This window comes from Ciona robusta, chromosome 11, assembly GCF_009617815.1.
Source record: "Ciona robusta chromosome 11, ASM961781v2".
Taxonomy (NCBI): domain Eukaryota; kingdom Metazoa; phylum Chordata; class Ascidiacea; order Phlebobranchia; family Cionidae; genus Ciona; species Ciona robusta.
The window spans coordinates 1,238,006-1,261,879 of NC_143245.1; the positions used below are offsets into that span (position 1 = coordinate 1,238,006).

General features: G+C 34.5%; 3 protein-coding genes across 4 annotated transcripts in view; 2 read left to right on the plus strand and 1 right to left on the minus strand.

Moving 5' to 3' along the window:
* On the minus strand, window positions 1-7,744 carry LOC149727642 (gamma-butyrobetaine dioxygenase-like). Of its 2 annotated transcripts, none has more exons than XM_089887711.1 (10): window positions 7,548-7,744; window positions 5,619-5,752; window positions 4,808-5,024; window positions 4,018-4,093; window positions 3,592-3,639; window positions 3,153-3,274; window positions 2,333-2,477; window positions 1,561-1,689; window positions 1,231-1,335; window positions 1-890 (listed from the first exon to the last, which is right to left on the minus strand). In XM_089887711.1, exons 1-10 carry the CDS (start codon window positions 7,637-7,639, stop codon window positions 783-785), a joined length of 1,176 nt encoding a protein of 391 aa, XP_089743837.1. In that variant the 5' UTR covers window positions 7,640-7,744; the 3' UTR covers window positions 1-782. The 2 variants fall into 2 exon arrangements, with proteins under 2 accessions (XP_089743837.1, XP_089743836.1); XM_089887710.1 differs by having other exon boundaries at window positions 2,276-2,477; window positions 7,548-7,743.
* On the plus strand, window positions 4,906-22,948 carry LOC149727643 (uncharacterized). Its single transcript, XM_089887693.1, has 17 exons — window positions 4,906-5,031; window positions 9,640-9,890; window positions 10,278-10,457; window positions 10,915-11,076; window positions 11,366-11,536; window positions 14,629-14,736; window positions 15,310-15,431; window positions 15,827-15,981; window positions 16,305-16,416; window positions 17,349-17,438; window positions 17,761-17,883; window positions 18,265-18,313; window positions 18,386-18,470; window positions 18,902-18,956; window positions 19,330-19,453; window positions 19,924-20,066; window positions 20,594-22,948. The coding sequence occupies exons 2-17, from the start codon at window positions 9,741-9,743 to the stop codon at window positions 21,297-21,299; spliced, it is 2,535 nt and encodes an 844-aa protein (XP_089743819.1). The 5' UTR covers window positions 4,906-5,031; window positions 9,640-9,740; the 3' UTR covers window positions 21,300-22,948.
* LOC149727644 (CMP-sialic acid transporter-like) overlaps window positions 21,342-23,874 on the plus strand; it is a 7,426-nt gene continuing 4,893 nt past the window's right edge. The window contains exon 1 of the mRNA XM_089887715.1: window positions 21,342-23,684. Within this exon, the coding sequence (XP_089743841.1) occupies window positions 23,544-23,684 (141 nt within the window). The 5' untranslated portion in view covers window positions 21,342-23,543. The remainder of the gene's footprint in view (window positions 23,685-23,874) is intronic.

The following is a 23,874-nucleotide window of genomic DNA, read 5'->3' on the forward strand; positions in this document are numbered from 1 at the left end:
TATCTGAGTATATCTTTATTGCTGATTTGTATTTGACGGTACATAGATTGCAACAGTGGGCATGCCTACTTATTCAACGTACTCTGCATGCCTTATTGGATTAGAATACATATATAAAATAACCCGGTTAATTTGTACAAGCGAATATATAGCTTAAACTGCGAAATCTTAAAAGGGCGTTACTCTGCTAAACTTCTGATATAACAACGTATACAATATACACGATATCCGATACAGTCGCGATTTTGCTTTCGATTTATACAGTGAGTATACATAACATGTGACTGATGTTATTCAAATGGGTCGGCAACGCAAACAAATATAGAATATATTGAGCTCCATAAACTCTGATTGGTATTTGGAGTTATAAGAGAAATGTCTACAATACTATTGAACCTAAACTGTGGGTCATGGCTTCAAGTGTCTGGTGCCATGGCTTATTATTTGATGCCACGGCCTTGTGTCCCCTGCCATGGCCCTGTGGCTCGATACCGGATGCCGTGGCTCGGTATCTGATGCCGTGGCTTCACCCCAGTAGGGTTTCATAAAATGAATGGGGTCATCGTGTTTCTTTATTTATATTTAAAAATGAGGTAAGTATTCAATGGTTCGGGACCTTTGAGATGCAACACCTGGGTTGTAGCACATTTTTTCATACAAACATGAAGTTAGTTATAAACATATAAACTAGTCTTTAAAAAAAGCATTCCAAAATAATAAGTAAAATATATTAATAATAAAGTATATACATTTATATTGGTAAAATAGCTTTGCTGCTTCATTCAAATGGAACTTGTATTCCCAACTTTAGGAGGAATCACTTTTATTCCAAGTTTCTTTGCCAGGATCATGTACGTGCTCTTTACATCATCAAGGTTTACAAAACAAGCCTGGAATATCAAATAATTTTAACTTTATTTCTGTTGATAGGGGGACATACAGTTGATCCAAGATTGAGTACCCATAAGACATTGAGTTGGAGCAATCTTTGTTAAGCATATTACCCGGCGCTGTGGCATAGTGGTTAGCGCGCCTGCCTGTAACCCAGAGGTAATGGGTACAAGGCTCAACGTTGCTACCATTGTGTGTTAAACCCGTGTGATAACGACTGTCGTTTTCCGGCCACGCAAGGATAAAATTACATACATTACATACCCTAGGTAACGCATGCCCACAACGGTTGCAACATTATATATTAGCCTCTAATCTAAAACAATTTATTATTAATACCTGTAAATGCCTCCACCCTCCGTTTAGTTGAAACGATGTTCTAGCGTGGCACATTCGACGATTGTTGACCACCAGCAAGTCACCAGGCTGCATGCGGAACTTATACTACAAACATAGAGGCCGTTATGTTACATGTTAATTCCAAAGTGCCATGCTCTAAATGAGCAGGGGGTGTATGCTACAAAACATCTATGTTATAACAGCTATCGTTGCCCGTCATGCGAAAATAAATAAGTTTGATTCATTCCATGGCCTACTGGAAATATATCACTAGTAACCGAGGTTCATTTATACAGTTTACAATTATCGAAATAAAGTAATATTTCTTACTTTTCCAGCAAGATCATCTCGTTCTACGATAAGCGCAAACTTCCGATGTGCTTTGTAATATTTCTCCACGTCATTTTCACGAACAATTGGTGTTGATAAGAACCCAGGATGCCAATTCACCCCCACCACCTGCATAGCAAATACAAGTTAAAAATCTATTTAATTAGTTTAATTATTCTATATAATTGCTCCAACCCAAGTTGAAGCTTGGTATTTTATAAAAACCCTTGCATTCTTCCTCTGCGTGTTTATGAATGTAGTTTTTCCTGTTACATCTCTTTTTATTTCAATTGGTATATTTGACATACTGGTAAAATCCTGATATAAATTTTTCCAAAATTGGCAAAGTTTTGCTTTAATCCCATGGCGTGTCAGGCTCGTGGCCAACATAGAATGATAACAAAACTTGTATAAAAAATTACCACTACATATCATGTGTTTTAATAATAACTGACTGCAGGATCTCACCCATATATAATATTAACAAAACAGAGGTGACATTCTTGGATGGGGCTAAAGTTGGCCAATCTGGATCACTTTTGGTTATCCCATTTTAAAAAAATTGTCGATGTATTTTCACATTTAGTCAGCCAACTTAATTTCTGTGCGTTACTTTTTACAAAAGTTAGTCAGAAAAAAAAAATTCAAAATTTTAAAAATTGAAAATTACCGACCAAGTTTTTTAATATGATGTTTTTTATTTAAAATAACTGACCTTTCCAAAGTAATCCACATTAATGTGATGTTTTTGTATTTGAAAATAAACTGGAACCTTCCAGTTGTAATTTATCTTGGTAAAAGTGGCCGGAATTCGGGTAAGAACTTCAAAATCTTCCGGATTTTCTTTCCTTAATGTTTCAGCCACCTCAAACATATCAACTATTTGAGAATCACCTCCTGTGACTTCACTATCAAACCTTTGTGATGTTAAAAAAAGCATATGACATCATAATTGGTAAATAAACTTTTTTCATTGTAGTAATATAGGTCATATTAATTTAGTAATTTAACAATAAAATGGCAGTATGTAAAATCACTAAAATGTATCCAATTTGATAACTTAACTGAATAAAAGAATAAATGTAACTTACTTTATTCTGCCTGGCTGGGAAACGACAGTCGTTATAACACGGGTGTTCATACACCTCGTGCCAGCTTATGAGTTACCATTTATGTTACTTTGTAGGTGACTATTTTTTTGAGGAATTTTTTTTATGTATGGCTAATAATTTGGACAACCCATTAGTAACCACTGGGTTGGAGGAATTGCCGTTAAGTGCCTTGCCCAAGGACACATCTGCCCACAATGGTAGCAGCGATGAGCCTTGAATCCATTACCTATTGGTTACAGGCAAGCGCGCTAACCACTTTGCCACGGCGCCGGATGAATATTTCTATTCTGTTTGTATGATGAATATTTTCTAAGTTCTGTTTAAGTTTTAATACCGAATGGTATTTTGTTAAATGCAATCCATAATTATTTATATTTCTCACTATACACATACAACTTAGTATGTAAAACAGAATTTCAAATAGTTTTATTTTAAGTTTTACAAAGTACAGTTTGCATGTTGAAGCTATTAAATTCTCACCGTAAAGCGTGAATTATTTGAATACCAGGTGTATATTCGTATATCTGTTGGTCCATATGTGGTAACAACTCTTTGTCAGTGAATGCCACGTTGTCAGTAAAGTGAGGAAAAACATTGAATAGCTGAAAAACAGTACTTCAGTAAATTATGGCCATAAGAAACCTGGTTCAAAGCTCGTTGCTGCTACTATAGTCAATGTGAGTGTAGGTTTATTAATCTGTTTTATTTCTAAAGGAAAAGTAATAGGCTACATTGCCCATGGTTTACTAACCAGTTTAATCTATATGGAAAACGTCCCATGACTTAATATGCCTTGGGACCTAGGTTTTAGGCCAGGGTTGATACATATTTTCTACATTTAAACATAATGAAAGAATAACGCAGGCTATGATAAAAATATCAAGAAAACAATATTTGGTTGCCGTTTCCAGATACTCACATCGCCAGATGTGGTTGCCGTTCGAATAAATCCAATCTTTGATCCAAACTAAATAAAACAGAATTTATCGTTAAATAGCATAGTTTTATTGCACTATAATCTGTGTAGTTAAAAAATGTTATTTTGTATCATAATTGCCCATTTATCCTCTTTCAGTGGGACACTGAACAGGTTGCAGCATTTTCCGTGTCAAGAGGGCGGTCAGAGTTGGTAAGTATGAAACTTATTAACAGTTTTTGCTTTTTATGAATGAAATCTTTATGGATAATCACTTTGTGTATAATTTTGAGATTCTTACACCTCATGCCCACTTATATACAACCTTGTATATAACTGAGTCTGCATGGGTAGTTTTTTCTCCTTTTCGGTATGACTGGCAATTTTGTTCAACCAATAAATGACACACACCTTTTTCATTTATTTTACCTCTATAATCATCCTATCATTCCTTGGAACATTCCTCACTCTACAGAATCCAAACTCGAAAAACAATTCAAGCATCCTGCAACATTAGGTAGAAGGTTAACAGAGGAAATGGATAAAGTTTGTGATTAGACCTTTCCGAGAAATTTGGTCCTAATACAAATGTGCCCCGGAACAAGGGTTTCCAAAAACTGTTTACAATTTTACGTAAAACATGTTGCTACAGAACACATTCCGCGGCACAGTGGTTAGCGCGCCTGCCTGTAACCCAGAGGTAATGGTTTCAAGGCTCGACGCTGCTACCATTGTGGACGTGTGTCCTTGGGCAAGACACTTAACGACAATTGCTTCAACCCAGTGGTCACTTATGGGTTGTCCAAATTATCAGCCATACTTAAAAAAGTGAAAAAAAAAATCAACAAAAAAACAATCACCCACAAAGTAACATACATGGTAACTTGTAAGCTGGCACAAGGTGTTAAACCCGTGTGATAACGACTGTCGTTTTCCGGCCACGCGAGGATAAAGTAAGTTACATTCATTCATTCATTCACATTACAATTTTAGAACAAGGAAATATGATAAGGTGCATTTTGTTAAGGTGTATATATTGCAATTTAACATAAAACATGTTACATAACATATAACATTACATATGTTTTTACATAACGCATTACAATTCTACATAAAACATGTTAAATCTTTTCATAATGCATTAGGGCATGGTTATCAAAATGCTTATGTTAGATAAATAAACACATAGTTTTTTTACACAGATTACAAAACCACTCACTTGAACAAACCACTGTCGTTGTCTTTCAATTCAGAATATTCAACTGAGGGAATCTCTGTTTTTGATCTTGACATTGACTTTGTGATGACATCACGGCTTTCCACAAGCTCCGAAAGACAGAGGTCACAGTAACAAGACGAACGAAGCCACTCAAGGGACAATACACCAACATGGTCCAATACTGCATCACCATTATACTTAATGGCAAGTGAATCACCTAATAGGTAAATAATAATAAAATAAGGTAATTTGTTTGATGTAGTTTTATTCTGGAATTGTGTAAAATATAAATGCACTCTATTGGTTTTCTTCTTTTTTTGTGAAATGAGTCTCAAAATGTATGGTACGAAGGGGTCCCAAACAAACAGCTACAAATTGGTAACACCATGTGTGGTCAAATACAACACCTGTCAATCACTCTGGATCTTAGCTAAATGCCACAGAACGGCTGTTGCAGGAATTCAATATTTCAGTTAACCCAAGTTTAATGGCTTTGTTATCTGAGTAATTGTAGTTTGGGAAATCCTGTACTGGAGTAAAGGTGATTTATTATCTATCCGTGGTCAGGCAACATCATTCCTTATAAAACGGGTGTCCTGATCTATACCACTTGTGCCCGCTTACATGTTACCACGTATGGAACTTTATGGGTAAATTGTTAAGTGTATACTTTGTGTATCGGTAACTGGCAGTTTAGAAACCCATCAGCAAATGCAATGTTGAAGCAGTTTACAAATCCAGACTTTTATAGAGCTGGCATGGAAAGCAAAATAAAGCAGGCCTAAGTTGAATCACCAATCGCTACACTAACCGTCTTCAGATATTTTTGCTTCTACCATTCTGAAATCGTCAGTGTAGCGAGGAACATCCACGGTACACGTTGCACATAAGTCTGGTTTGCATCGTTTACACTGGCAGTTGAATCGCAACCATTTAACGTTGTATCTGAAATTAATGTTATATTTGAATCCAATGCGGTAGAATTTAGGTTTAGAAGCAATACGACAACAGGTGTCTTTATCAACGCTGTTTTATCTTTGTTTATTGAAGCACGCGAGTAAAGCGCACCACACACGGTTGTTTACATAATATAAATTATGTTTATCTCTTCGAATACAGTAGTTCTGAATATCAAATTAAATAAAACAACAAATATAATTGAAAGAGCAGAAAAGCGACAGCGTCAAAATTTACGAACGCTTGGTGTTGCTAGCCACCGCTTTTGAGTGTATCGCAGCCAGTTTTAGCAAACTGTTACTGGACATTTCTTAGGGGCAATACCCATCATGCTTAAGGTGGCTGACTGGCTGTACACAGTACCGGAGTTCGTCCGTTTTGTCTGTTTTGTCCGGATTTCGCTGCCGCATGCGGAACTTGGTAATGGGTTTGCATACGACTTTGCAAGCTAATTCGCATGTCGGATACTGTGTACAGTCACCTTTATACGGTTTTTCCAAATACAACACGCGGCCGCGATGAACCAGTTAGTTTTGTAACCTTTACTTGCGCTGCATGCAACCTAGCAATACCAATTCGACTGAGCATGGGAGAAAAAATTGCTCATCAATTACATGTATGGTGTCGTGGCACAGTGGTTATAACGTATATTTAGCACATAATCACCAAATATCCTGACCGCCCTGTAAACAATTAATAAAGGTCTATGGGAGTCGTGAGGAAACGGTTTTAGAATTCTTAGAATGTTTTTGTTTACTACCAAATGGGACGAGAAAATTGAATGAAAAGGTGTCCCATCTTTCCCCACTCTACTTTATATAACCTGAAAGATTTAGAGACCAAAGTTCCATGCTGCTGTGAGGGTAACGAAAACGAGAATTCCGTTGCTCAATTATAGACCGTGGGTATAGGACCATAGGCTATACCACTATACCGCGACAAACGCTGTATGAGACACCAGGAGGATATAGATTGTCAAATTAATTTGTTTATTATGTGAAAGGCAAAGAAAACAGGAAGAACAGTTGAGTAGCAACACCATTGCCCTTGCGATACAGATAACAGAAGAGGCCGTTTAAAAAAAAAATATAACACTAAGACAGAAAAAGATGCTTTACGCTGAAGAGTGTCCCAATTCGCCAAACAGCCGGAAATATGTGGTTTCCGTCTTCACAGGAAGACACAAAATGTAAACATGCATAACAGCCGCGCAATTTTGAATACCTACGCAAACACTCTAATATTCAATCTTTATATGCATTAGGATTAGTTACGATAAACTATATGGTTAAAGCCCAAAACACAGCCAACCGCTATACTGATGCTATCAATAATTGTTGACGTGGGTGGCTGGGCAAGACAACTGATATCAGTTGCTCCATTCCATTGATTACATATATATATGTATGTCAACCGCAGGAAAAGCACATAGGGCACAAACTGTCGTAATTTATCACAAGATGTTTAGTACAGAACATTTATGTTATCAGCGACTCGCCATGCGAGGATAAATAATTAATAGTTAAAAGAATATATATATAGTTCAATAAACGAACGTAACTTATTATATTATTACATTTGTGCGACCCCACGAAGTTATAACACGTTTTTTATTTGGTACACTTCGTGCCCGGAGTTACACATACGCCCACTACCAAGGAATCGCGAAGAGCCTTGAACCCGAACCTCTGGCTTACAGACAGGCGCGAATGCGATTACTCTTCTACCACGGCGAGTTACATTAATTCATTCAACACTCTGTTGTTAACTATGACATAGTTACCTGCTTAGGTGACCGTCTTTCCATTCTACTTCACAAACTTTACCGTCCAAGCTTATCTGCACTTTAGAAACTTTAAAATTAGGAACCGACATTATGTCACTTGAATCACCACCGCTTTCGTTGAAGCTACCGGTAAACGGTTTTATTTTACTCACGATAGCAAGATGCGCAGTGAAGTAATAAGCTATGTTTGTTATTGTTTACATTTTTTTGGTTTATGGTTTCATTCGAATGTAATTTCCGTTTACTATTTCTTATTGTGACATATTTGTGCTAGTCCACAAGACCTGGTAAAAGCAAAAAAGGGGTGTATATATGAAATGGTATCTCGTGTTAAGGTGTTGGATTTGTCACAATTGGTTATTTTTTATTTTTTATTTCAAGTATGGTTTGAACGTAGCTTTAAACCTACGCGTTACCGCCATTGGGCATCGGCAGCCTTAACACGGGTATTCTGTTGCACACAAATATACCTCTTGCCTGCTATAGAAGCACTTGGTGAAACCAAATTTCGTGTTTTTAAAGACACATAGACCCACAAAATAGTGGTAGAGTCAAGCCTCGTACCTTAGTACTCTACTGTGTTAGGGTACCAGACTTGGTAAAAATTAGTATTCAAGGTTTTCTTTGTATTCAGGTATAAATCGCGGCGTTGAGGTCGAGTTTTGCGTATGAGTTATATTTCGGACAATCCGTATGGGCCACTGAGTCAATAGATCTTCGGCAACAATGGTGGTAGTGTGGGAGGTGCTCAAAAAGGGTATAGTTGATTGCTCACTACGGCGTGGACAGGCGCTTCCTAACATACACAAACGAACAGGAAATTGTGACAGCTTACCAATTAAGTATAAGATGTATATATTTCGTCCGGTGGCGTCGCAAAGTGGTTAGCGGCCCTACCTCTGACCCAGAGGTAATGGGTTCAAGGCTCGTCGCTGCTACTATTGTGGGCGTGTGTGTCGTTGGGCAAGACACTTATCGGCAATTGCTTCAAACCAGTGGTCATTAATAGGTTTTCAAATTATCAGCCAAACATAAAAAAAATAAAAAAACAAAAACAAAATCACCCTCAAAGTAACATAGGCTAGGCCTACATGGTAACTCGTAAGCTGGCACGAGGTGTATGAACACCCGTGTTATAACAATAGTTCACAACATGGTATATGGAAACTGAACAATTCTAAAGACTTCAGTAATTTTGGAACGAATTAAAGTTAAATCTACCGCTTTCACACGTCGACTGCTACAGTAGCATTGAGCCTCGAACCAGTGTAGCCTGCTTACGAGGCGAGAGATCAACAACACATGTAACACTAGTATACTTTAATGATATGATACACATTATATAAAGTAAACTAGTTGTGATGCAAATCCGAATAAGTTTTTGTTTAATTTTAAATTTATGCAGCCAACGAATGGGCATCCCAAAACGGGCACGTACTTAAATACGAAACTCGCTTATTTTGTAAAAAAAAAACGAACAGAGGATTGAAAAATTACATATATATAATAATAAATATTTTTTATAAGGATTTGTGATTGAATTACTTAAGATAAACGTTAAAATATAAATCGTGGTTTTAAATGTTATTTCGCGCCATCAAACACATTGGAGCAGCAGAGCTATTTATTAATTGCATAGTAACCAATCGATGAACGACGCTTTTTACGACAGCGTACGACGCGCTTTTTGTGGTTTGTTTATTCGAGTGTCATTGCATCGTAAGATATTGTTTGTGCTTTAATGTAAGATGAAAGTCCTAAATAGTCATAATGCGTTTAATAAAGCATGGATTTTGTATAACGTTTATATTTAAATTGAAACGTAACTGTTAATTATTATAAAAAATATTGAAATGTTTTTTTTTGCGTAAGAAACACTAGCAAGCAGTTTAAAAGTAAGGCATATTATTTGCAATTTGCATTTGTTAAGTGAAATATTGTAAAAGTGATTCATATAACTCAGTATTGGCTACTGTACATTTGAGACTTTGTCACATTTCAGAATAGTTAAATTAACTGTATGCTTGTTTTTCGCATGCATTTTATTATTAAAACCTATTTTGTGGTAATCAGTTTCCTTTTATCAAAGGGCAAGGGAAGTCTGATTCCATGTGTGTGCAAGTGTAGAGGTTTATATTACACCATGTAAACTTATCTATCTAATTACTGCTCCACCAAAAGCATCCCATAATGATGGACGGACCAAACTATTTGTTCCCTAACGATAACAGTCCTGGTCGGAAAGTAATCGGGCACGCGGCAAACCAAAGTATTCGTCCGTACAACACCAACCAGGAGTATCTTTATGCTATGAGAGAGGACCTTGCAGACTGGTTTAAGGTATTTTCTATTCAGTTTGAAACTTTGAATGAATGGATAAATGTACCTTTCTTTATCCTCGTGTGGCCGGAAAATGTTTTTGAACTGTTGGCATTAGTGTACAATGTGTGACATAGCCAAATAAAAAGAAACAAGAAGGTGTTACATGGTAGTGGGTAGATTTTTTACCTGCACCAGTATGCTTATATACCAGACTGCATAATATGGCAGTTGCTTGTCTTACTATACTTATTCATAAGTTTATGTATGCCAATGAGTTTTACAACATTTAAAATCTGAATAAAAGACACATTTTATTGTAGCTTGCCAATGTGCTTGCAAAATTTGCCATAAGTAACTGCCTCGCCTTATCTATTTCTTTATTACAAATGGCTTTTATATTTCCAGGGCCTTTATGCTGTTGAAATTAACGTGAACAACTTCTTTGAAATCCTTGAGACAGGGACGTTACTTTGTCAGCATGCTAATAACATTACTACATGCGCTGACTATATGATCAAACATAATGTGAAACTTAATCTACAAAATATCAACAAAGTGCCGAAGAAATTCATTGTTTTTAATCAGGTTTGTCGTTGGACTGGTTTGTATGTTTGTCTGTCTGTATTGGGTAATAGGCAAACACTTGCCTAAATTCCAGGTTTTATTGCATGCCACGATGTGGGACCTAACTCTATTACAATATTATTAGTCTGTAAACTTGGGAGTGTAGCATGTAGATAAGGTATAAAAATCACTCTAATACAAACCGAGGACCATGGGCAGATCTTTCATTTGGAGGGTTGACAATTGATGGCAAACTGAAACATGACCTGCAATGAACATGAAATAAGCACTCCTTGACCCCACCGATTTAAATACACCTAAAATTTAGAATTAAAATAATGGACCTCTATTTATGTCACTGTGCATGTTTTGTGTATTAGGAAAACTTCTCTTATCATATTAAATATAATATAGGCTATATATATAAATCTATATATATATATGTATATATATATAATTTCCCTTTATTTTTACCCAGGGTAAATATGTGCGTGCAAGCAGTTTCTTTGCACGCGACAATATTGCGAACTTTATCAACTGGTGTCGACATGAAATTGAAATTTCCGAAAGCGTTATGTTTGAGACGAATGATCTTGTGTTACGTCATAATGAAAAGAACGTTATTCTGTGTCTCTTGGAGGCAAGTTTGGGGTATTTTATGTATACCGTTTAGCTATATATATGGATTGGTCATAAAGAAATGTTGGGTGCTTGGGCTGTATTGAAATATGGTCTTGATGGTTGTATTGTTAACGTACAAAACCTAATTTTTTGCTTTCCAATTTTTCGGATGTTATTACAAAGTATTATTATTAATAAATATATTTATATTTTTCTGACACTACTCAGTATTAAATTTCAATTTCCAGTTATTTTATATTTTTTGCTTTATTCACTTTAATATCTTACAAACTAATCCTACCACGCAGGTTGCGAGAAGAGGAAGTAAATTTGGGGTTCCAGCTCCAGTCCTCGTCCAGATGGAAGAAGATATTGATAAAGAGATTGAACTTGAGAAAGAAGCAAAGAAGAACAATCGAAAACCACCCAACCCTCCTCAGCAGAAAGTTACGTGCGACTTTAAATCATTGGACGAAATGGTATGTTATTTAAAGTTTATTTTTTACTTTGTTTTATAAGTTTTGTACATAACATGTAACTTTTCATAGAGTTGCATTTTTTCATACTGTGATTAAATGTAACTTCATTTGTAAAAAGTTAGTTTTTTTCTATAGATAGGAAAAAATTCTGAACTTTCAAATAGTTCTGAAATTGTTCTGTTTTTATGCCTAATTTTTTGGACTATTAAAGTCTTTCATTTTGACATAAAATTAATTTTGTCAAAAAACATTTTTTTTGTTTTGACAAGACATTAATATTGTCCCCCACCATATGATTGTGTTACTTCACTTGCTTGTGTAATGCATATTTATTAGGTATTGATTTTATCATTAATTTGGTAGCAGATGTTCAATTGCTGTGGGACAGACACAAAACAATCTGTCACTTTCACACCAGACAACATAACAACTTAACAGTTTTCCTATTTATATTTAGACAAATATAATTTCCAAAATAAATATTGAAACAATTAAAAAATCCCCAAAAGTATAGATAAAGTTACAAGCATTAGAAATTTAAAAAAATTAAATTATTTAAGCTAAATTCATTCACAAGTATAGACCTAGCCAGCTAGTGTTATTGGGCTTTCAATGTTTTATACATGGACTTTTATAATACATATTTGGGCAATTTTGCTTTATTACACATGTCACATACAGTGTATCAGTATATAAACAATTATATATATTTGTTCAAATATTCAATTTCTTTTAATTCCAAAAAGTTTTTTAAGTTTTATGCTGCTATAAAATCAGTGTTTTTGAACCATTGTTTTATATTTAACTTTTTAGAAAACATATTTTCTTTTATTACACATACAGTGTATAAACAATTGCGTATTTCTTTTAATTTAAAAAAAATCCAATATTTATACTCCTCCTATAAAGTCAGTGTTTTCAAAGCAGTTAGCTACTGTTGCACCAGTATTTAATGTTGCCCGTTAAATCAACATTCACGTTACTACACTGTTTGCCCACCGTCCGATCAACCCTGGCCAGTTTCACTTGTTAACAGTTCGTACGTAGGGACAACGTGGAGTGTTTGTCTTCAACTTTATTTTCCCTTTGTTGAAAGCAAGGTTCCAAGTCTCAAAAAAACATTCTTTTCAAATGAGTTATTTGCTCCTGAGATTCTATTGTATAGTGACATCGTTATAGGCTTTGTTACTAAAATAACACGATACTTAGGTTTAGTGGTTATGGAACTTATTGCCTGCTTAGTCCTGTACTCCTGTCTTTAAGAAATATTAAAATATTCAGACACTTTTGTAATATTATTTTCCAAAAAGTTTTCTTCTGGCAAAAAATATGGGACATTAATTTAAACAGTACAATGTTAACTTATACGGCAATCCTGGAAAATTATTGTTATAAATAAATTACAAAGCATCTCTTTGTATTAAACAAGCCTGAGTTAAATTAGTTGGTTTTTAATTATTTACACAGGTTGCACCATGGCTTATAATTAATGCAAACATTTTAATTACCAAATACACTGTTTAGTATTTAGTGGTAATTATTTAAACGGCTCTGTTCCGCAAGATATGTAATATGACACCAATTCGATTTCGATTATAACAAAACAACCAGCATTGTGTCACAATAGTAGTGTAATTGTTGTGTAGACAAGTGGCCTTCAACAGAATGTGACCTCTCTTATTCTTATAATATATTATCCTGTCTTTAACTCTGTAACATAAACCACGTTGTCTTAGATCAATCTATTGTAACAACAACATGAACCCCTTGCCTTTATCTATTATGTATATATGGTAGAAAAGTATCAAGAATCTATGACATACACGCTATGCTGCAAAACTTGTATCGGCATATTTGTGAAGTGTGTCACTTCTTTCTTGTCCCAAAGTACAGACAAAATTGGTTATTGTTTAGTCTCTTTAGCATTTTTAGCTAAATTAATATCAGTATTGAGTGTTTATTATTATATAGATTTAATTAATTTTTTATCTCACTTTTATAACAGTAGAAAAAATAAATTTACCAAAAATATGTATTTAAAAAAAAAAATAATGCCTAATACATTTTTGTTGCATAAACCAACCTTCAAGTACAAGTAAGAATTACTTAGTAATGTTGAACAAGAATATTCACAATCCGTTGTTCAAACTTGTTGTCCAATATTTGTTCACTCGTAACTTAAAACGCAAGTCAAACGAAAATTCCTATCCAAACATGAATGTGCGTAAATTGCTTTGAAAGAATTTGTTCGTTTCTAACAACAAGGGATGCCTTGGTAATAACCACAACACAGGGCAACGGTATATAGGATATATCATCCTGGCTAGAAATCTAGCTTCTGAATTATAGGAGTTTTTATACACAGTAACGCAGCGTAACACACTAACACTCATATTTTATCATTTTAAACATTGTTTGTTTTGTGATTTATACAAATTGTTGCATACATATACCTCAAGTGGTAGAATGGTGAATGCTCTTTAAATTTACACAAGTTTTCTTGTCAATGTTTCTTATGGTTTGTTAAAAATTAATAAAACTTTCAGGATATATTCTTACTAACAATATAAAAGGTTATATATATACCAGTGTTTCTTAACCTTGCATGGTTCGTGGCTCTTTTCAAAGACACTAAACACCTGTGCCACCGACACTATCAATAAAATAACCTACATTTTTAAAATATTTATACTTAGATATGTTATTTTATTTACTACTTTGCAGCAATCAGTCTCTAAAACAAAAACAAGCACACTGTGACCCTCTGATAAACCATGCATTTGGATCTTCATATTTTGTCCTTGTACAACATATATTCGCATTATAAAAATGCCGACTTAAATGTGTTTTTTGTTTATTATTAAAAAATGTTAGCAACCGTGTTCTACAAATGTTCTGTTATGTTTTTATTAAAACTGTCCGGAAAATCTGTGTTTTATCTACTTAATGCTTGTTATGTTTCATACATAACAAAGTGATCAAAGATATGATGTTTATAAAACATTTTGAAACCGACCAGAAAAATTGTGTGTTATGCACCTAATGTTTGTTATTTCATTCCATCTTTTCTTACTAACCCCATCCTCCCCCAGGTTCAATACATTCTTGGCATGTGTACTTGTCCAAGTCAGTTTCCAATGGTGAAGGTTGCAGATGGGAAATATAAAGTGGGGGACTCTGAAAGTCTCATCTTTATGAGGGTATGTTACAGTGGTTTATATAAGTTACTTGTTAACATGGTTTAAATAAATCACTTGTTAATGTGGTATATATAAAGTACTTCAATAAAACTCTGTCAGTCTTTTTATAATTTTTTTCTTTATTTAAATGAATTAATTACTTTATATCTATATATAGATATATATATGGACTATATACAGAAATACAGTGATATTTCTGTTTCTTATATGAATTGCTTTACAAGTCTTAAAATGTAGTTATTGTTTGTGTATAGTCATCCTTTAATATTAATTATTAATACTCAAGGTGCCTTAGCCAGTAATATAATATAGCTTAAAGTTTGTCATATTTAGTACTGAAACAGAATACTGATAAGACACGGTTTTGCCTTATATATGTGTAATAATTTTTAATTTTCTTGTGCCATTTATGACTGTTTTTAAAATACTCATTGGAAAAAATATCTGCAAGTTTTTCATGAGTATAACATTTACAATAATGGTAAACAACAAATACATTGATTGTCTAAAAAGTCAGCTGTGCATTAAATAGATTATAAACGAGTTACATTTATTCATTGAATATAAACCCAGATTCTGCGTCAACACGTGATGGTGCGGGTTGGTGGGGGTTGGGATACATTGGAACATTACCTCAATAAGCATGACCCTTGTAGATGCATGCGGCATAGGACAGATAAGAAACTTTCACCCAGGTGACCATCTGTATATGAGCTGTATTTTATCTGTCAGTGTTTTTTAAGGCTAGACATCATTAACTTATGCGGTTAAGTGTCTACCATGAGAAAATAAATGTAATACACTGTTTCAATAAATATGGCCCATAAATAGTAATAAATCATTTTTCAAAATTAATATAAAGGAAGAAGTCATGCAGGGTGGGGAAAATGGGACACCTTTTTATTTTATTTTTTCATCCCATTTAGTACTAAACAAAGAACATTGAAAGAATAATAAAATAGTTTCCTCACGACTCCCATAAATCATTGTTTAAAACACGATCAGATATTTGGATATTATGTGGTAAAGGGACCTGTCTTCCACCATCTCAATATCTATGATAAAAATTAAATATATTCAACCATCATAGACACAGTCGCACCCAAAGTATGCCAGCAACAGCAGTTCAACAACAACAACAACAACAACAACAGCTTAGTGTTGCGAAACCACAACCCAATGTAACAAAACAACCACAAACACCCAGGAACCGACAATTGCTTGCATCTAAAAGACTCGCGCAAAGTAAGTGATGGAAGCTATGGGAATGTTTTTATGGATATCACAAATTTTGTGAGTTCAGTGATTATCAATATGAGTTGTAGGTTATGTCGCATTTAGTCAAGGGAATTTTCGAACTAAATTTATTTGGGTGTTCCACTATTATTTTATAAATGTTAACTATACAATATAGAATAGGCTTCAAAAAGGCATAAAAAGGTTTTTATAACTTCAAAAATAACATAAAAATGTATAACTGTTATTTGCTTTGTAAGACAATATGGGTAGCATTAATGAGAAGAGAAATACTTGTTAAAACCCCTGTTTTAACTCCCCACAAATCTTAGGTCACTCAAACCTGATGGATTTATCAAGCAATAGAAGCCAAAGCACAGTTCAACGAAGGTCTGTGAACCAACCAAGGCCATCATCCACCACTCCAAGGCAAAACAACAGAAAGTAAGATTTAGATTTTGATTAATGTGTTTATATCTAGAATTACAACATATAGTAGGGTGGGGGAGACACCTTTAGCACCTAATATCCAAATATCCCCATAAACACTTGTGCTATAACGACTGTCGTTTTTCGGCCACGCTAGGATAAAGTAAGTTACCTTCATTTATTTATCCTGTTCAGGTTTTTAACCATTAACAACAGTTTATGAGATTCGTGAGGATATGGATACAGGTTTATAATCCTTTGAATTTTCTTTGTTTAAAATAAACTACAGTTTTTCCACTATTTTTATCAAATTTGCTTCAAGACAGTAAAAAATATCACATCAAATATTTTACCATATTTCAGTACAGATTGTGGCTTGTACCAAATTTCCGCTTAAATCTAGTTACATCCACCCAAATCCTGTTAAATCTGGTTGTTTATTTTCACCATATACAAATTCCTTAGATTAGTGTTTCACTGCTATCACTGTGGGTTTGGGTTAATTCAACGTTGGATTATTTAACCTTGGTAGAATTGAGGTTCCTCAAATGACATGTCACTCAGAAGTTTTATATAACTATAAACTTATTTCAATCAGATTATGTGAAAAGCTTGATGTGTGGTTTATTTAAAAGCTCTTACAAGAATAGACGATTTGATTCGTTTAAATGCTTGATTTAATGAAACATAAATATCATACTTTTAATAATTTAATAATAATGATTTAATAAATGTCATATTAGCTTTTGTTCAATTTAAAAACCATTTTATTTCTTTTAAATGCCAAGTTTAGCCAAACATTAAAAACCCTAGTTCTTAATGTTCTTTATAAGAGATTTCTTAGATGTAACTTTTATTTTGCTGGTAGCTTGACAAACAACCCATGTTATAAGCAGTTATTTGAATGTGGCAATTCACATGAATAATTTAACATTAAACATACACAGTAGTATGAGCTCATTCACGCCAAGATCATCCGAAGTATCACCAACACGTAGTGGAAGGACAAGCACACAAAACCACGATGTGTTTGCAAGGTAACTAACTTTTACAAACTTTTTATTATTCTCAAGTTCTCAGCCGTTTTCAGCACACTTGATTTCTCGTTTTACTTGATACAACACATTTTAAATTTTATAACTTTTCCTAAATTAACAAAACTTTTCATAAACTAATGTAAAAGTGATGGACACTGTAGGCATTTATTCATATAACAAGGAAAAGGTATTTTTGACCATTTATGTTTTAAACCTAATTGTAAACCTAACTGTTGTAAATTGTGTGATAATTGTAGCAGTGAAATATCAACAGTTCAAAATCCACCTAGTTTTTTATTTTTTAATAAAACATACCTTTTAGACTAAGTCGCCCCAAAAGTACCCCCCCCATACAACGTGAGTCGCGCACGCACACAAATGATCAACTGATGGTACAAAGGAATAAAACAGGGACTCATAAAGTGAAGAGAACCTCAGACAGCAGGTTGGTATCTTAATTATGGAGATTTGAATATTTTTAGAGATTAATGTTGCACATATTGAAATATTGAACAAAGCAAAACATTAAGCCTATTCTATTCTTTGTGGGTAAGATCCCACAGCGTGGCACACCATGAGACTTAGCATTTAGGCCAGGATTGGCCCATTGCCCCAACACCCAGGGTGCTACCGCATGGACCTTACCAGTTTTTCGGACCCTGTCAGAGCTGTTGCTTTCCCGAAATGGATTGGAGATACTCCTTGACAGCTCATCCAAAAATAGATCCTCTGGAAAAAAGTGTAACACAAGGCTCCTATATAACTATTAACTTATTAGTTATAGTTATATATAACTATAACTAACTATTTTACATTTTTCCAACAGCCCAAAATCTCCACCTTCTGCATTCAATGGCTCAAGAACCGAACGTCCGGTGAGTCTTTGGTTTGGCTTAGAGTTGCCGCATATGTTATGTTGATTATATTATTTCCATGTTTGTTTACAGAGGTCCACAGTATCCACACCTCGTACATCGAGAGTAAACAGAAGTTCAATAATGAAGGATAATTCACCTAATCAGAGGAACTCAGGTTCATTAATATTACTAGCATAACTTACTTTGCTATGACAGTGGTCTGGTGGCAACTTATAGAGTTATACTACACCAAACTGCACCACACACTAATATACCGTGGCTTTATAAGCCTTTATTGAACTTATATTTTCCAACATGGTTAAAAAACTCTACTTGTTATATACCTTTTTTTTAAGGACTCAATAAGTGGTGCCTGGTTTAAAGATATGCCTATATAAAAATAAATCTTGTTTGTTTCATGGTTTCTTTACTGAAAAGTTGTGATAACAATACCATCTTGTTATAAAGCTTTGATACAAACATCTAAGGTTTTATATAGCTTTTGTTAACAAAGGTTAACCTGAATAAACAAAGTTTATTTTCAACTAAGTAAGGCCGAATAAACAAAGTATCTTTTGACATAAATCCTCTTTAATCCGGTCCCAGGTTCAGCCCGTAACTCAAACACAAGGAAGAACAGTGACTCGACTGCGAGCATGAGGTTGGTGAAATATTAATTTGTATAAACATTAAATATCAGTAGTGATTGTGGTAATGGGCAACTGTGGGATATCTTAATGATAGTTTTTTTCTTCATTTAAGTTATGTTGGTCTCTTAAAATAAAATAATGCAGCTAAAAAAGTTAATGAACTAAAAAAAAACAAATTAAAATAAAAAAGTTAATGGCAATATTTTCAGATGTCTTAGTCAATTTAATTTATTGCAAGAACTTAACTTGCATGACATAAATTTGTATTAATCTTCAAATACAGTAACAAAGTTTAAAACAGCTTAGATAAAGAAATTAGCTGCTAAAGAGTTAAAAAAACTCACACACTTTGACTAAAATTTAAGTTTAAAATTTCAATTTTAGAAAATCGTCGTCAACACCGTTATCCCCATCAGCTGGCGACAGAGAGCTACAAATGTTACAGGCGTTCGAGAAAGAATGTCTTTCCAACCAAGTGTCATTGCTTACTGTGGATACTGATAGTGAGGTATGTGGGGGGTTTATGTGTGTGGTGAAACTTATGTTATGGATGAATGACTTTTCTTTGGTTCTTCGGCCACAGTATTGAAGTTTGAAAAAGTTTCCAAACGCAAAAAAACAGGAGGTAAAGGTATTACACTCTTATGGATAGAGCAGAAGTACGAACTTCTTTAAAGAAAAGGCGTGACATTACTGACATAACATATATCAATATCCATTCACTTTTGCAATGCATGGTCCCCTGTATTCAAAATTGACCTGCCAGGTTTCATTTCTAAGTTATAATCATACAGTATAACCATGTAATTTTCCTCGGTTTAAACATATATTCATTTCATATTTCCAAATTATTTATAGTTTAAATTTTATTTTTTTAGTATTTCCAAACATATACTTTAAACAATATTAATTTTGTATTTCCAAATATACATAGTTTAATTTATATTTATTTATCCTCATTTAATACTTCCGTCCCAGGTTTCGCAAGCATTTGGTTCTTCCTTCACCTCGGATGACCTTGAGGTTGCCGTTCACCTTGAAAGAAAGAACTCGGATGATTTAAACAACTCAGCCACACGTAACAGCAACTATGGCTCACTACCGAGACCAAGAAAAGAAAAGTATAAACTAATTTTAGAATCAATTGCGTATGAAATCTGAACGGATAAAAATCTAGTTCAACGGACAGTTTATGAGAGATATACATTTCGTCCAAAATGGCTTCATCAGTCTTCTATAGAAACATAAAGGATTCTAGATTGGGGCCAGATTCATGTAATTTATCATTTTTAGAGTAAACGTAAAAGCTGGACTTGGTTTTCAGGTTCCACGTACATTTTGTTACCAATACCAGTTTCATGGTGTTTATAAAGCTTGGGTATAAGTATTTAGGTATTTTGATTACTTTAAGGTTTTTAAGAGGGTATTTTAATTAGGTATTTTGATTTAACAAAGCCTTTAAGCAACGTTAGGCAGAATAAAAATATTTATATAATATATATTTTTTTTTAATCTTTATGGGTGAGGTCCCTGTCAGGACCTGGGATTTAGGCCAGATTTGGCCAATTACCCCAACACTGGGAAAGTACATTTAAGTCCTTGGTGCCGGACATATAATATATTTGAAGCACATGATGTCTTATTGCAGACGAGACTCAACAGAGCGTCGAAGTCGCATTCCGACCCCCGTGTCCTTCAGCAGATCTTCCCTCAATAAAAGTGTTGATATCGACCTACATCCTAAGCAAGCAGATAAAACTATGGATAAGAAACCACCAACAACCCACAAGTCTCACTCCTTGGATCTTACTCAACAAATAGCCCCTAGTGGACAAAACCGGCCGACGAGAGCCCCCTTGACGACAAACCCCCTCACGAGTAACAGCGTACCGTCAATATCTTCCTTTGCTCACGAACTCCAGGTCCGGCGTCGACAAATGAGCATTGAAAGCATTGATTCCGACACTGGGAACATTCCTGTCAGTGCGTTCACTAAAACCTCTTACAACGGGAGCCCTCCTAAATCACCAATGGTAAATGGCCACCCTAAGTCATTCGTGCATATCGACCATGATAATGTAGGTTCAGCCATCCTGTCAACCCCTGAATTATCCCCCATCTCACCCACTTACCCCGACGCATACCAGCAACAATCGGACAACTACAAACCTTACGATCAAAACAAAAACATTCTGACAAACCGATCTTTACAGAGGGCCTCCCAAATACCTGAACACATACTACAAACGTGTGGCCTCACTAACCAGAACTTTAACTTTAAAAACACAACGCAAAATGGCCACCGGGTAGCACCAGTAAGGCAGTCGAAATCCCGTGAACCACAATGGGTGTAAATCTAAAGTAGCTTCAGTTGTCTGCACCCCTTGCCCACACTACCCACTTCATATTTTACAATAAGCACTAACACACGCACACATAACATGCCCAGTACAGCTTTTAACTTCATTTACTATCAGGGCAGAAAAAAGTTTAAAACTAAACATTTAACGCTTTTTTGTACAAGGCTCTAAACATCATATTATTACTTGTTAGGAGAAATTTAATAGCGGTATGCCCTTTTCATACATTTTTTAGAGTTTGCTTTTTAAACAACCACCCTTTAATTCTATATGAGTAAGGTCTTGCGACGAGGGATGTTGGGTGCTTAGACAAGAGTTGGCCTGTCACCATAACACCCATAAGGGTATAAAAGCATCTATAACTTAAAAGTTCATGTAAACTGAAATTTAGTTTAGTTAACTCCTATTTCTTTTTCTCCGAGCAACTTTTTATTCTCTGATAGCAGCCGAACATAGATATCTTAGATTAAACATAGATTTGATATAAGTCAAATGTTAATAATATTTTCACACATCCTATATTCAACACATTTATATAACAACACCCTTACCATAGGTGCCAAACCTGGGGTGGCGGGGTGGGTAGGTCAACCCTAGAGTTTTATACACCGTTTTAATCAGTAAACATTACAACCAATGAAACAAAATTTCATTTTTTTTCTTCACAATATTTTGTGTCTAACTACCCCTGCCTCCCCCAAAAAGTCCGACACCTATGTTATCCACCACATTCTATCTTCACCATTTACAAAATTCTAATATTTATTTATTAATTTTATTCTTTCCCCTCCAGCAACATAATATTGTGTTTCATATTAATCTATTCTGCACTTACCACTGTTGTTTACACCCAACCTCATGCACACAATATCAACGGTACTTGATCAAACAGCGCTCAACTTTGTCAGTATTTTCGCAAACTTATAATTGTGTAACGTAATTTATCACGGCAGCTTGAACTTTAGTTACCTTTTAGCTTATGCTTGCTTTTAGCCTGTAGCAAAATCTATCAACACTGTTTTATGGTTCTAATTGTAAGTTTATATACCATAGAACACATATGCTATTGAGAAATTCTATTAAATTTTAAACCCCCTGTTTAATAACAACCAACTACAAGGATTTGCAAATTTTTCGACTGAATTTGATTTAACATCTGCATTAAAATTAAGTTTAAAAAAGTATCTTTTTTTACACGTGGCCATATATAGCAGACTTGGTTTCTCAAAGCGGATGTGTTCTATGATATATATCAAGCCCATTGTAATTTGAAGAAGTTGTAACTCTTGCTAATAAGCAGTGTTTTTGTTTCATGTTTCTAACAAATTTTGCTTTACTCAATTGCTGCGTAGCACATTTAGTTTATAGATCACTGTTAATTGTATAACTTATTTCCCGAAGTTATAATTTTTGTTTTTGTATTTTTTGTCATCCTTTTACGACACATTTTTACCAGTACTGGTACTTTAATTGCAAAAGCATAATTTCTTAAATTATTTTTCATATATTATGTTTATGTATGTATTTTAATACATGCTTATATAGCTATACAGAAGTAATGGAAAACAGCTTGGTGCGAATTTGTCTACAGCACTGTGACAATATTTTGGTTTCATAGCATTAAAATTCTAAAGCACATGTTATTTTTGTGGATATAGTTACCAAACGGTAATCTAGCTTTAAAAAAATACAGAACTGTTCGAATATACTAAACTATTGAACCCTGCCCAAAAAGTGTTTTATTTCGTTTGGACGAAAGCAAAGCATACGCGAACTTCTTCAAAATAAATTTCTGCTTAAAAGAGAGAAGCAAGATAATAAAAGAAACAAAGAATTCGTTCCGTCATACAGAATAGCAAACGGAGCGAGAAGACGAATATTTTGTATGACTCAAGGCTCGCCAGTTTCAGGTGCCCTTTTGTTAAGTAAAGCAGACCTGCCACATAGGCACAAGCGTATGTATGTATGATAATAATTAACTAGAGTATTCCGCTGCAGTTGTAAAGCGGAGCTGCAGCAGAAAGTCGCTCAGTAGTAAGAAGTTGCTGTATTGCAAGATTACAACCATTCTGCTGAAGGCTATCTTTCTATTTGCAAACAAGCTACAGGCCTATTTTGCTTTGTGATGGCTAGTTTTCGTCAGTTGTACAACTTTGTTTATAGGTTTAGATTGATTTGCAAGTATGCTGTGTTAAAGGAAAAGGTATTTAAACTGTATTACACTCGTCAAGTCGGACGATGGCAACAACAACATTGCCCAAAAAGCTTGTACTTTTAGCAGTCCTATCGCTAACTGGCTCGGTTTATGCCGTGTTGGTTAGATACTCAAAAGTGACAGCAAAACTTACGTATGTATCATCAACGGTGGTAGCAATGCAGGTACGTATCGTAACGTGTTTTTAGTCTGGTTAACAGCTCGTTTTATGTACTAATCGTAATCACTGCTTTTTACAACGTTAGGTAAATGGTGCAACGTGTTAAAATGTTCTGGCCACATTTGTACAACAGTGTAGATGTAGAATATAGATTCTGTTTGCTGTTACGTCATAGTACCTTTTGCTTGAGAAAC